Source organism: Drosophila obscura, unplaced genomic scaffold (genome assembly GCF_018151105.1).
Source record: "Drosophila obscura isolate BZ-5 IFL unplaced genomic scaffold, ASM1815110v1 contig_150, whole genome shotgun sequence".
Lineage (NCBI taxonomy): Eukaryota > Metazoa > Arthropoda > Insecta > Diptera > Drosophilidae > Drosophila > Drosophila obscura.
In genome coordinates this window covers 1539329-1554671 of record NW_024542736.1, presented here as the reverse complement: position 1 = coordinate 1554671, position 15343 = coordinate 1539329, and the positions used below count along the sequence as shown (strand labels likewise).

General features: G+C 46.0%; 1 protein-coding gene across 1 annotated transcript; it reads right to left on the bottom strand.

Moving 5' to 3' along the window:
* Window positions 1-2914: 2914 nt before the first annotated feature.
* On the bottom strand, window positions 2915-3652 carry LOC111082875. The gene is made up of 2 exons (XM_022379112.2): window positions 3582-3652; window positions 2915-3506 (listed from the first exon to the last, which is right to left on the bottom strand). The coding sequence occupies exons 1-2, from the start codon at window positions 3630-3632 to the stop codon at window positions 3006-3008; spliced, it is 552 nt and encodes a 183-aa protein (XP_022234804.2). The 5' UTR covers window positions 3633-3652; the 3' UTR covers window positions 2915-3005.
* Between the last annotated feature and the right edge of the window lie 11691 nt (window positions 3653-15343).

The window sequence follows — 15343 nt, the reverse complement described above, 5'->3', positions numbered from 1 at the left end:
CGTTTCGGCTTTGCCTATTCTAATGTGTAGCGCCTGCTGCCTAGGCCATGCCCCAAAAGGACCAAACAAAAAAAGCCCACGAAAAGTATAAAGGATAATAATAAAACGGAGCCTTATCGCTGATGCCGATGCTCCTGCTGATGGGGAATGCTGCTCTGGCTCTGGCTCTGCTCGCTGTTAGTCGTATAATAAAACAAATGGCAGTCAGCCCCATTTAATTGCTGGCCATAAATGTGTGTTGGCCTTTTGTACGGGACCTCGCATATCCTTTGGCGAGGATGCCACCGAAAGTGATCCACCCAGTCCCTCCAGTCACCCACCCATACTCCATGCGGTGCGTGTGTTACTTTTTATTATTATTAGTATTTAAATTTATTTGTTACTTTATGGCGTGCACGCTGATAAATCTGAGCAAGCTCGTTCTCCTTTTTAATGGCCCTGCCCATAAAAGGTAAGCCCCGCAAGAATGAGCGAAATTATACAATCAAAGCAAGTTAAAAGTCCATTTAGCATCACCGATATGACATAATTGAGGGTACACCGCTGCTCTCCGGCCAACCAAAAAAACACCAGCCAGCCACCATCCGAAGAAGCCAATTCCAATGCCAATGCTAAACCCAAACCCAATAAAAATCCCAGCATATGGAGTGACCATTTGAGGCGGCGATGTCCTGTGGCTTTTGTTTTTGTTCCTTACTTGACTGCAATGCAATTAATGCACAATTGCGCAATTGTTTTTAGGGTTTTGCCCCCCCTTGAAACAAGTTCCTCCAGTTGGAGGGTAAAGTTTCTTTTCGTAACATTTGGCACATTTGGTTTTATTACCCAATTGAGCAACTAATTTGTGGGGAGTTCAACAATGCAAAACAAGTCAATTTTCGGTTGAATAGCCCATCTCTGTGCTCCGAACCCTGACAATATATATCTCTTGTTTAACCCCTCTTGAAGTGCTGTGTCTAATGGGGAGTACAACCCTCGTACAGCCAGTTGAACCTCAGCTCATTAAATTGTGTCCCTGCATTTGTTGTGATATTTTTTAGTAGTTTTTGCTGTGTCGTGATTTCAATTTGATTTGTGCGATGATTAATTCATGCTGGGCATAAGCCACACCTACTCAAGACTACCCCCCATACTCCATACCCATTCCCAGTCCCATTCCAATTCCCATCCCGATTCCCATTCCCAATTCCCGATGATAAATGAACATTATTTTTCCGATCTCCGCCTGGCGCTGGCCACAAAATGTTGCCGTAGCCCGTGTGTCTGTGTGTGTGTGTGTTGATGCTTATCCGCGACATTCCTGCCGCCCAAAGTGTCATTGTTGTCGATCATTTTTATGTTGTGTGCCTCCGCAATTTGATTGACAAGCAAGCCAGTCGGAGTTGGAGTCGGAGTTGGAGTCGACTCCGCTCCGACTGACTGACTGACTGAGAGTTCATTTTACATGCAGCGATCATCTTTGGGCCTCTCGTGTTTTTATTTGTCTACCTTTTATGATGATCATCGCTCGTTTTATGGGGCCAGGACTGGGACTCGCCCCGAAAGAGTTTAACATAAAATGCACATTAATCATTTAATAGTCCGCATAATGAACTTAATTTTTTTTTTTTTTTTGTTTCCACGGCCTCAGTGACTGCCTCTCGGCTGCTTGCCAAAAACCAAAACTAAACGACGGAAACTTTGGCACTGCTCCGCTCGATTGGGATTGGGATCCCTGCTCGTCGTTTTCTTTTTTTTTTTTTTGGCTGTGGGCTGTGTGTGTTTGTCTGTGGCTTTGGCACCTAATCCTGGCGCACAACTATGCCGTTTGCATTGTTCCACGCACAATGGACACAAAGGACATGTTTGCACTGATTATCAGATTAGGCCATTGTACGTACAAATTGATATTGTCATGTTTCAAGTGCCAGTTCCCAGTGCCCAGTGCCCAATGTCCAATGGCCAAGCCAGAGGCAGTGCAGAACACATTGAATGCTGTCGCCAGTGCCGATTAAGAGATTTTTATTTTCGCACTCGCCGCACTGTGCCAGCCAGCCAACCAGCCAGTCCGAAACAATGGCCCAGTCGACGGGGCAGATTTGCAATATTTAGGCGAACTGAAACTGCAACTGCAAATTTGTTGGTTTCTTCTTTGGTTTCGGTTTTGACGGAACAATCGCCGGACAATGAGCCATGAGTGGTTTTAACGCTGCGGTCCTACCCCCTCCACTGCCTGGCCTAGTTTTTGGCTAGCCCTGGCTCTGGCCCTGCTGAACCGATCATTAGCATAAAGCCACAACGGCGACAGGCAATCGTCTCGGCCTCCGTCTGCTGCGTCTGTGCTCAGTCTGTGCTCAGTCTGTGCTGGGCGTTAGCCGAAAACCAATCCGAGCCGTGGAAGGATTAGCAGAAAATGTGCACATCATCATCGGTGCGGTCCGGTCCGGTCCGATCCGATCCTTTCTTTCTTCTCTGCTGATCTCGAGTTCTGTAGATTGCCGATCGGACAAGTGATCATATCGCAATCTCTGGCATTGATTCTGTGCCCCGGAAAATGGGCCCATATCAGATTTCCCTGGAAATCATTTGAACTATAATCGCTGGATTTTTGCCTATCAATGCAGCTGAATCGATGCGCATAGTTGGCGGATGGAGCGGAGGTGTTGGCGGCTGCTGTCTCTGATCTCCAGCTAGCCGAATTGTCTGCAGACTGCAGATCGGATGGCAGGCAGCGGGCAGATATGCTAATCTCTTGCCACGCACAATTGTGGGGATTCAGAAAATATCCAAAGTGTTTTTGCCACTTGGCCTGGATCTTGATTGCTTGGAATTCTGTGGGATTATATATCTGATAATACTGTATTGAAGCATAGGTGGAGATCATGCAGAGATTTACAAGATAACTTAAACAATCGTTTGGATTTCTGGTGATTAGGCGGGGGGGTATAGCAGACCCAAAATGGTATATGGAAAACTGCAAAATCTGCAGACTGATCGTACGATTCCTTTCCTGTTTTGGGGCCTGACTAATCTCGATCCACCACATGGGTAGTCACCTGGTAGATTCCTATGTTTTCTCCGTTCTTGAAGAAGTACGCAATGCCCTTCATGTAACCGCGTGGCATCAGGGAAGGCCACTTGGATGTGTTCAGAAGAATGTCCTTCAGATAAAATTTTCCCTTTGGCAGGGGACATGGCGGATTGTCAACGGGGAAATCGATGTTCACACCGACCTTGGCACTGTCCGCAAAGTAGGGCAGATACATCTTGAAGCCCTTGCAGGCGGGCGTCATGGGCATGGTGTAGGGCAGCTTCTTGTAGGTGCCAGTGCCCGCTGTATCGATGTATGCCTCAGCGTAGAACGAATACTGTTCATCGTCCATGCTTTCCAGTATGGTGAGTGATCCATTCATCTTGCGCTCTCGTCCAATGAAACGAATTTTGCTGACATTCAGTAGGACATTCACATCGCCCAGCGAGATGAAGGATATCCAACGGGCATCGTACGGCTTTATTAACAAAAGCATCTGCAGGATACACAGTTATAAGGATTATAAGTTTACAATTATCCTTGATTACCCGTGCTGATACTGATACGTTACATATGCATCGGCAAACAGCAGAATAACGAGGCACAAAATCCCCTGCGACATTGTTGCTCAACAAAGATTGCATTAGGAACTGAACGAATCGGTTGGGTTTATCATGTTTTATAGGTTTTAATGCAGGTTTATGCAATATCATTGAACAATAAACAAACTAACTTTAATTGCTTTGTTTTTCCGATGTTAAAATGTATTCATATCCGTACATCAAACATGGATAGAAACGTGTCAAGCAAATGCCTATCCCAACAGAGCTATCGTTATTAGTGGGTATTAGTAGTATATTATATTATTAGTATATATATATCTACATCATGTTTTTAACCATGATTGAAATTAAAGCACTTTGAAATATGCAATGCACTCGTAGAGCTTGCGGCTGATATCATTGAACATCTCTGAAGTTCAACCCACTAAAAGTAAATTAAAACGAACATAACGATCCGAGCCATTTGCCCCAACTTAAACTCTTTGGGCAACTGAAATCTGCACTACTTTTACAGCTTATCCCTTTGAATTGCTTGCGCCACTTGACTACATCGCTTGTGTAGATCGAAGATCGGTGCTGTCGGGCCACGATCGCTACATGATACCATCCCATGCCGTACCATCCCATACCCGGCAGGCGAAAACTGCCTTTCACAGCCCTTTGTTAGAGAGGGATGAGCTGCTAGGCGCCGGGTCATAACTCTTAGCGGCAGCTATTTGTACATTTCATATACGACTATACGGCTACATCCATAGATAGTTCTGGCAGGAGCGGGCAATAAAAATATTGGCCTGCCTTCGGCGCTGCGAGGACAAAGGAATTGCACCATAAAATGTATACACAATATGCACACAGCAGCCGAACGAAAGAACGGAACGGACACGGACACGAACACGAACACAAAAGCCATGCAGATCTCCATCCCCGGGCCCTTTGTCTCAGCAGTAAAATCTTCCAAAACTAGTGCAACACTTTTGGCTTATAGACAAAGCCAAAGCGAACCACAGGCCAGAAGCGGAGAGCACTGAGTGGAGAGTAGAGAGCCGGAGAGCCGGAGAGCAAGAGAGCAGGCCAGACCCAACCAGGCCCATTGTCTTCGCAGAAGTCGTTAGTGTGACAGGTTGGATTTGTTTTGTGTACGGTGCCTAAGTCTGTCATCATCATCAGCATAAGACTTGTCTGGCGCCAGCATTAGGGACAATATTTTCGACTAAATATTTCGTCACAGGCCTCTGGAAAAGGGCGATAGACAGAGATAGATAGATGGAGAGACGTAGACGCAGACTGAGACAGAGACAGAGACGGAGGCAGGCAGGGGTAAACGAGGGCGTAGGCGAAAGGGCCAAAGGAAACGAACTGCTCTGCGGGCGTTTATTTTGGTAGATTTCTATTTGGCCCTGTCCATGGCCCTGAACCCTAGCCTGGCTGCAGTTACATTGATGATTTATGCACTGGCTAGGGTTACAGGTGCAGCCGCATCGCAGGACTACAGGTACGTCCAGCGAATGAACAATTTTGTTGTTTCGATTCAGTCCAATAGGAATTATAGTTATTACCACTCACGATCCAATACTTCAGTTGTAATATCTTAGATTACAACAAGCAATCTTAGGGATGGGAAATGTTGTAGAATTTATTGGATACTCGGCACTGGCGTCCATGTACTGTTTGTAATACTTATACGCCATGAGGAGTAGCGTCAAGTGTGTGAAAGGTTTTCAGTGGTGTTTATTTAGGTCTCTCCGGAGAAAGTATAAACCTCGTAGGTCAGGCCCTCGTTGAGAACTTTCACTCTGCCCCAACAAATATTTTCACCTCATACGACTTGGGTAATGGCATCTAAAGAAGAGATGGCAAAGCTATATGTTGTATTCAAGTGTATCTAAATACGAGTATAGTTGATCAATTTCAAAGCTAATAATAGCCAACCCAATAACTTCCAGAACTTTGTAAAACTCCAAAGTCTCCAATATTGCTCAAATTTATTAATTAAAAAAGCTTTCTATGTGGCGGGAGGACGATGCATTGCTGTAAATAAAATTCACATACGCTGTGCATATGATCTAAGTGTCCTGGCATCCTGGCAGCCATGCCTTGGCATGTGCCACGGGCTCGAAGTTGCAACATATTGGCGCACTTGAAGGGCCCGTGCCAGGGCACGCGCTTCGTGCCGTACTTGAACCCCGTACACCAAGTGGTGGTATAGGTCCTGATCCCGCTCCTTCTACGGTTCCTACTGCTGCTGCTGCCCGCTGCTGCTGCTCCTTAGTGAACCTCCTACCGGGTGGTCTGCGATGTAAAAAGTTTTCAACAATTGGGGGGATTTTTTTGTACCAAAGAAGTCGCACGCTCTCTATTGGAATTTCCACAATGGGAACACTTGAGATACTTTTTTCATCCTCCACCCCTTTTCCGTTTTCCTCAGTCGAGGGGGTGGCTGGCTGGCAGGCAGTGGGTTTTGGTGGGGTGGAGAACAATGGTTCAAGTGCTGCTTGCAAAACAAAAAGCGTTTTAAGTTTTAATTACGCCAGACACAAAAGGCCGAGAGAATGAACTGGAGACCGAGCAGCAGCAGCAGCAGCAAGAGCCATAGGAGGAGGAGGCGGAGGTTGCTCCGGGAAAAAAGGAGCAGAAGCAGCCACGACACATGGTGGTCTGTTCAAGTGGAAATCGCAGCAAAGGGGAAGGGCTGGGCTGAGCTATACAGGGACTAGTATAATGACAGTGGAACTAATATTCGATCGCTGAAACACAGGTACTACCTGGCACCTTGCATGGGGCCTATCGGCTGCCAAATCTGAAAGTATTTCCCAACCCAGTCCGAATCAATTTCAAGCTAAGAGCCCCCAAACTTACTTTGCTCTCTTTTTCAAGCGGGGTGGTTGGGGTGCCATCAGCAACTATCTATCAAATACAGGCAGCCATAGCTTGTCAGTGATTAGATTCCCAAACTCGCTTTTAACAATGCTAGAAAAAGGCAACAAAGAAAATTATAGGCAACACTTCCATCGGAATGTCTGTGTAGTCGACAAGGCAGTACCTTGGAAGCAGAAAGAAAAAAGAAACGATGTTTTATTTTGTGTACTAAATGGCAGGAGCGAGATTAGCAGAGGCCAAAAGAGACGATGCTATTTGCAGTCTTCTAACTATAATTACTGCTGATACTGCCCGCCCACAGATGCTGCAAACTTCTGACTGGCAACATCTGCTCACCTTGCAATAGAGAAAGAGTTCTTACCACTTCAAGTGGTACATACAACTCATATATCTTACATATATTGTAATCCCATAGTCAGTCAAAAATACTCATATGAGTTATCTTGAATTGATTTGCTTCATTTCCTAAACCTCTTGATGGCTTGATCTGAATTATAGTACTAGAACTATGTATACCTCCTAATCCGGTAAGTAAGTGGTATATAAAATTGCTCAATTGCTCAACTGATTAGACTTTGTTTTCAATTTGTCTTTCAGCCTTTCAATTCGTGCAGCGCTGGAGGGAGGCGAAGTGGTGCCACAACGAAGACAACCTGACAGACACGACGAGAGACGGGGGGCGGGTGGGACGTGGGGCGACTATGAGTGTGCTTCTGGGGCAGAGTTTTTAATCAAAATTGTACAGGAAATCAAAAATCAGTTTTCAAAAATAAAAATCACAGTTTCTTATCGTGATGTTGATTTGTTGTTGTCTTTTGATGGCTCTCCCTCCGTTTTTTGGTGGTTGTTGTTTTTTGTTTTGTTTTTGTGTTTTTTTTTTTTTTGAGGTAGCGTTTTACCCCAATTGTTGGGGGCCCTTGGCGTGTAATTTGAGGCGAACGCTGAACGCTGAACGCAGAACGCTGAAAGCAAACGCAGTAGCTATGAAATCAATTATGCGATAAAGATTTGACAGCACAACGCACTGGAGCTGCTGCTGCCTGCTGGCAGTCGATAATTAATTTTAACGCCTTATCGCAATTGAAGGTGCGCCCCTCCGGTGCGTTCCATACCCGAGATAGTTGCTCGCCGATAGCCCGATTTGATTGAAGTCTGTCTAAAGACGTTTTTCTTTCTTTAGTTCTTTTTTTTTTTTGGTGGGTGCCCTGTCTGGGTCTCTCTGCTTTAATCTGTGACACAATTGGTAAAAATTATGAGTGTGTGCCTATGAATTTATTAAGCCCAGAGTGGGAATGGAAATGGGCATGGGGATGGGGATGTGTATGTGGTTGGTAAGTGGAATGGGAAGAGCTCGAGAGATGGAGATGGAGATGCTTTCCCATGATATGCAAACGAACTCAATTATTTATTTTATCACAAATGATTTTGCTTATCAAATCTAGCAATCGCTTTTTTGGTTCTCTCTCTCTCAGCAGAACAGTAGACAGAGGAGTATACGGGGAAGAAGGTAGATTTTGGACCTTTCTCAGACCTCAACTCAACTCAACTCTCATCTCATCTCATCTCTTGTGTGTTTTATTTGATGCTCTGTGGCCTGGAGTTCTTTCTGCCTCTTGAGTTTTTCTTACAATTGCTGCTGGGTCTCGGTCTCTGTCTCGGTCGCCGTCTCCGTCTCTGTCCTGATTGAGGCCGCCATTATTCAAGGAGCCAAACGCTGCAATGCCATGCCTTCTCTTTCCCTCTCGTTCCTGAGTCTGAGTCGCATCTTTTTGTCGCGTATCTTTGCCTTGAAATCTCCACAGTTCATGTCAAATTTCTTGTGTTTTTATACATCATTCCCTTTGGCTTTGGCTTCGGCTTCAGCTTCAGATTCTTGCTGCTTTCCTTGTAAGTATGTAAATGCGGACAGACTGCAGCTGCATTTTGCATGCCCCAGCCCCTGCTCCATGCCCCATGGCCCTGTCCCCTGCCCCATACTCTGGCTAGCTTTGAGTGATTGTCAGTGGTTTATCTTTTGATGGGGCATAGCTTCTGTTGCCACAGATCTGTTCGTAAATGTATATATGTATGTATGTATCCGAGTAGCCGAGGCTTGTTAATTAAGTTTCAAGCAGGTTCCGTCTGGGCGTTGCTCGGAACTCAATTTTTAGCACCTATTGACATGCAAAGGACCCGCATGCCCACACACTCACACAGACAGAGAGAAACAGAAAGACAGAGAGAAAGAGACAGAGAAAGAGAAAGAGTGAGAAGCAAAGACAAAGAGGAAAATTCAAATTTGGCTTTGGCTTTGGGCCGTAGGAAAGCAAATCAATCAATTCAACACGCAAAGTTGTTGCCGATAATTTCTCTATTTTGACTTCAGGTCTCGGTCTCCGTCTCAGTCTCCGTCTCCGTCTGTGTCTGTGTCTGGCTGCCTGGGTCCTCCTGGGGATGGGCAATAAATAATAGCTCAATACAAATCCCAATTACAGGCCAGGAGTGCCACCCGCCTCGCCAGCAAGAGTCACCGTACACGAGGGCAGGACAACCCTCTTGGCTGGGATATATCGAGGAAATCCTGGCAGCCTTCTGATTGTCCTTTTAGCCGTTCTTGCCCCCTGCACATGGGTGGGTATATGTCCTGTCCGTGCCTGTGTCTGTGTGTGTGTTCAGTTCATTTGATTCGATCAGCGGGGTTTCGCCTACATCAACCACAAAACAACAAGGGCCCCGGGACCCAGCACCAGGACCTGGCGTCTATCGGAGGGTCTTCTTGTATGGGTTTAGTTTTTTTTTTTTTTTGGGTTTATCCTGCCACCGTCACATAAATCGTTATTTGCTGCTGCCGCTGCTGGCTTCTCTTTTATTTAAATTTTCATTTAATTTGTTATTTGTTTACATGAAATACACCGACGTGCGACGACAGCGACGAAGGCGACATATGACAACATTCTCAGCCGGCCACAATTGCCATTGTCTGACGCGAGCAGGGGCAGCGTGAGGGGTTGAGGTAAGGGCCAGGGGCCAAGGGCATTCGTGTGGTCATCTATTGTGACCACACACCTGGACGAGCGTCGCGTCGGCCACTGTTTGGCAACAGTCTCTAATTGCTGCATTCAACTGCGGGTCTTTGGAAACAGAAACCGAATGCGAATGGAATTTAGCAAATTAAATCCACTGGGACGGGACAATGGGGAAAAAGAGTTGAAATTATCCAGAATCGTGCTCCATTTGGGACTAGAAAGATTCCCCAAGGGATTTTTCAATACCTTCCACATTTCTCAGCGCATTAAATTTCAGCTCTTTATGCAAATTACCCCATAAAAAACTTCGTTTTGCTGGCCCCACCCCACACGAGCATTTAACGCTGTTTAAGCGCTGTTAGGCAAACTAAAACTAGTTCAGTTCGAAGTTAACTTTGCCCGAAATCTTCTCAGCGATAAATGAGAGAGAGAGAGACCCGTAAAGACGGCATCCGAGAGACGATCTACAGCGAATTAGTAGCGGGCAGGGACAGGGGGAATATCTGGACAGCATCTCTAACAAATTAAGTGGACAACAATAAATCAAATGGCTGACGACGACGAAATTCGAATGAAAAATCAATAAGCAGAAAAATCTATGCGTGGCGAGGGGACGTGGATGGGGATGCGGACGGGGCCGGGTACCCCTAAATGTGAAACCGAATTCCGTATTGGATTGGTATCGGATTGGAAGTGGGGATCGAAAATCTGTGGCCAGGCAAGCTGCGTGTTTAACAACAAACAATTAAGATGGCGTCCAATCGATAAGGTCCGTAGCCAGAGACAGAACAGAGACAGACAGACAGCCACAGAGAGAGACACAGTCGTCGCAGAGTCACAGACCCAAATCATCAGCCAAACAGTTAGCAGAAGTTGTGGCCAATGGGGCTGATGAAACAAATGGGCCATAATGAAATAATTATGACTGCGCTTTGCTATCATAGACCTGGCTGCTGTCCGAGCACAGGCTACCCAAAAACGCATTCAAACTAGGCAGACACTGATTGAGGCTGGAATGGAACAATGCCTGGCACTTTATCGATCAGTGGATCGAAATGTTTGCGACTCGCGATGGTCGCGATGCCAAAAGGATGTGTGATGTGTGGCACGGACTTGGCCCTGGCATTGGTTTGCTTATCGCTGGCTTGGCATCTGCCAGGGCCCGTTGCCCAGCAGTTGATGGACTTTGATTGCCACTTTTGGCCATGCGTGATATTTATTTGTTATTTGACACAAAACACTGATTGCTGACTGATGGCACAGTGCACCAAAACTGTGCAGAAAACTGGGAGATTTTCAAATGTTAGAATTCAAAGAGAGGTAAGTATGCGATTTCCATCACTCTACTAATACATTTTCCCTTCAAGCACTGCCGTGCTGCCTTTTTTATTCACAGTGAATTGTACTATTGTTCGCATAGTTTTTTTGTATCATTTGTTAGAACTTCAACAGCTTGCAGCTGGAATAATTTTTCTATTTCATCGCCCTGCCACCACAGTGCCAAGGCTGCGACTGTTTTGGGCACCCATCCTTTGGCATGTGTCTTCGAGCACAATTGAGTGACCAACATGAAAAATGAAGCCCAGCCCAGGCCAGACCAGACCAGTCCAGACCCGACCAGGCCAAAGCCAGAACCGACCCGATGCCAGGCCAGGCCAGGCCAACCACTGGAAACATTTTTAATTTCGCTGGCATTGTGAGCCACCAGAACCACACAACAACAAAAAAAGTGAGCAGCAAAATTGTAAACATTTTTGCGCGCCAGCATCAAGATAACCCAGCAGCAGCAGCAGCAACAACAACAACAACTGGTGGTAAGAAAAAGCAGAGCCACAAGAGCCAGTCAGTCCAAGCACAATGGACGATTCCCTCCTGAGGACTATTTGGGCAGCGAGAAATTAGACACGTGATGGACCCGATGGTGGCCACAAAACCCAGGTTGATAACCCAGACTCCACGCCACTCCACTTTTTGTTTCCTCGTTTTTTTGTGGAAGCAGAGACTTGGCTGAGATTAGGTTGAATCGAGTCAATCAGCTGCTCCTGATGCTGCTGATTCTGTTCCTGATTCTGCCAGATCATTTGAATAGGTGCGAACAAGCGATCCAAATGCTGCGATAAGATAAAAAAGAAACTGAAAGAGAACCAGAACCAGAAGCAGGAAGTGGGAAACGAGAAGCACAAAAACATTGATGCCAAATTATGAATAGGCATAGGGGTCCAACCACCAGATTGCGCTCTTCCCGCCCTGTTCGATAGTTCTGTTCGGTTCGGTTCGACTCCATTTCTCGGCACTGGGTCTTGGGGGGCTTCCAATTAAATTGAATTTTGAAACAAGCTCGGGCGATGCTACTGCGATAAATTAAGCAAACATTTTGTCGCTCGTTTGTGAGTTTGTTTCCTTTTGGTTATTATTTTGTCTCTGTGTGCCAGTGTGGTGTCCGCAGCCAAGACAAACAAGTCGAATGAATGGCCGGTGGCAGTGCAGGCAAGCGATGAAGGCAAATACAAGAATCGTTGATTATCTAAATTTGATAAGGCACTAGATAAACACACACACATAAGCACACTTTAAGGCTTACAGTGGGAGAAAATCGTATCACGTGGAGTAGAAAATGCTTCAGACATTATTCCAGTAAGAAAATATCTGCAGGCCTAATCCTTCGAGTACTTTATTCTTGCTTCAACAGTCCTAAAATCGTTCTTCAATTTCCTTTATCGAGTAATCGAATCATTTCTCTCAGTGCCCGCGGCTGCGCTTCGCTTCACTTGCTTTGGCCAGCGCCCAAATGAATTTCTAACGCGCTCTACAAGTCTATTTGTGCGTAAACAAATATTTATTGGAAAGGTAACACTTGTGTGACAACAACAACCGCAGAGCTGCAGCGGGGCCAGAACTACTCGTGCATAGGTGTTGTGTTTTTGGTTTTTGCGGAGCGGGGGGCAGAGGGGCAGCGAGCCTCACTCAAACTGTTGCCCAATTGACCAATAAAATGTTTGATGATGTGTGTCCCACTGAAACGCTGAAACGGGGGTTTCTGGCAGCAGCAAACCACCATGCAGCAATTATTTCTGGCTGGTTAGTTGTGTGCCAGGGCCGAAGGGAGTAAGGCTACAGTAGACACTGCTGCATGAGGGACAACAATATCAACGAAATAAAATAAAATACCCACTGCAGATGGAACATACTCGTATGGGAATCGGTGGATCTTCATGTGGAATCCTCACTGCCCACAACTACAACACATCATTCTAGTCGTAATTGTAAAATTTCTCTGTCCACGTAGCTCTACGTGGCTCTCTGTGGCTGTGGCCCCCTGCTCTGTCTCTGTTGGCTTTTTGTTAGCTGATGATGACTTGCAGTACTGTTGCCATTTTGGCCTAACAACTTTGTAATTTTTTGTTTACACGCTTAAATTGTAGCGTAATTGCTTTGGGAAGTGACAATTGTTGGGCCAGGCAGGCAGGCAGGCATCTGTACATGGAAAGGGTCTCCCGTCTCTGTGGTGTGTCTTGTTGCGTTTGTCAATTGCCCGACGCTGCTGTGAAAGCGGACACATGCTCCAGTCCAGTGCGAAGCGCCATGGAAGCGCCTTGCGGGACGGGGGCCCCAAACAAAAGATTCGGACGCACTTGGCCCTGTCAACGGCAGGGCCACGGAGATGAAAGCCCGATGCTAACGGCCAGATAAGCACGGCGACTGCGTCGTAATTCGTGTAATTATATTCTCAATTACCAAAACCCAACCAGGCCGTCCGTTGATGCTGTGGCTCTGATTAGAGCAGAGCGGACGAAAGCGTTTTCAGATTTACTTTTTCTTCTCTGCTCTTCTCTCTCTTCTCTTTTATTTCTCCCAATGGTGTTTTGACAAGGGATGCATAGTTGTGGTCCGGAACCTGCCTGGCCCAGGCACCCAACATCGCTGCGAAAGCGAAGCTCAAGTGATGGGCAGTGCAGCCCCTGTAGCAGGGCAAAATCAAAAGCAGGCCACAAGCAAATATAGCAATGAATGAGAGATAGCTCCTAAATGCTGCTCATTCGTGCAGCCGAACAAACAAGCCTCTGAATGGATATGGCATAGGGCTGGGCTGGGCAGGGCTGGGCGGGCAGGGCAGAGGGGCGTGCAGGGCAGGGCTGGAGAGGAAGACATATGCAAATGGCAGTCCAGGGCCCATCCTGCGGTCCTGAGCCCGGTCCAACTTAAGTGGTTTCTGCTCGGCAGCGATGTGATGCCTACGACGATATGATATGATTATGTTAAATGCTCGTTTTGTTTGCTCACTCACTCACTCACACACACACAGAGAGAGAAAGAGGGAGACAGATAGAGACAGAGTGGCAGAGTGAGTGAGATAGAGAGAGGGCAGGGAATTGGTCATTGGGCAGCTGCTACCCGTCTCTTCTGTTGCTGTCGTCGTCATGCTCTCTTAACTGATTTTCCAGTCTATGGACAGAAAGGAGCAGCTCTCAGTTAGCTTACTGCTGCATTCAGTTCAGTTCAGTTTCAAGTTGACGATTTCATAATTCAATTTACAAGATAAGAGTCCGAGACCCGACCCATCCAGCCAGCCAACCAACCAACCAAACAAACGGCCAACGTTTTTGGGGCGTGTTGTCAAAGGAGAAGTCAGCCAGCAAAAAACCACAACAATAATATTGTTGGGAAAAAACCTTTTAATTAATTATGCATCAGCGATTGTGTTTAAATAAAATATAAAAAAAACAAGCACTCGGTCAAATCTCTTTCAGATATTCTCGATTATTCTCGATTGTGTGTGTGGTGTGTGGGGCGGATCCGCAGCTGCCGGGAGACACAGCGCGCACGTTACGCATACGCCAGGATGAACACGCTGTTAAAGATGATGCTGCCGATAGGGTTATGAGATATAATTTGTGAGTATTTATCAGAACTATTGTTGGCTCTGATGGTTTATCGCATGATTTCTGATTTTAATTGTTTGCCTCTCCATCTGCTAAATGATGGAACTTTTGCGTGTGATTATCCTAAGCGATTACCAAGGGTAGGTGGGAAAGGGAATTGAATTATTATTATTATGCGAGTATATTTATTATGCATACATAGATATGCATTTAGTTTATATTTTTTCAGATATCAAATCTACTATTTAAATTATATTTAATGTTGCTTTGATTTTCCATAAGCAATCGCTGCAAGAACTAATGGCATATATTTATTTTATTTTGTTTTATTTTGTTCTACCCTATATACATACAAGTACTACTGAAATGCAAGTCTTTCATCTATCCATTCGATCTTAAACCTTCTTTCTCAAGCAACCTCTTTAACATTTGATGAATTTCTGTGCTGGCGATCTGGCATTTGTTCCCTGTGGCAATCGCTTTAAGAATGGGTCTTCAATCAGCGCATTTGTCAATGGGTCGTCAGGAATGTCAGCAGCAGCATGACTTCTGACACGATCAACACACAACGAAACGAGACAGAGATATATACAGGGTGAGCGAGTCTGAGAGAGAGAGATGGAGAGATGAGGAGAGTTGAGGAGAGGTAGTAACCCATATGCCCACATTGCATTTGACGGGCGACGAGGGCTGTGGATGGGGCGCAAGTTAGAAGCCATCATAATTCAAACATGAGTGTTGGCTGCCACTGCGCACTGGGCTAACAATAATGCGGATGCGGTTGTGGTTGTGGCTCTGTGGCTCTGTGGCTGAAGAGGATCCAGCAGGCTCGGTTCAAGCTCTCTTCACAGAGAGACAGAGAGAGAGGCAGAGGGTCTTCCATTTGCTGGCGTTATCAGCAACAGCGATGGCAGATTAATCGGCTCTGATAAGCACAAACCCCTGTGAGTGCCGAGCCGAGCGGTGCCTGGTGCTGTGGCTGTGGCTGTGAATGTGGATGTGGACATG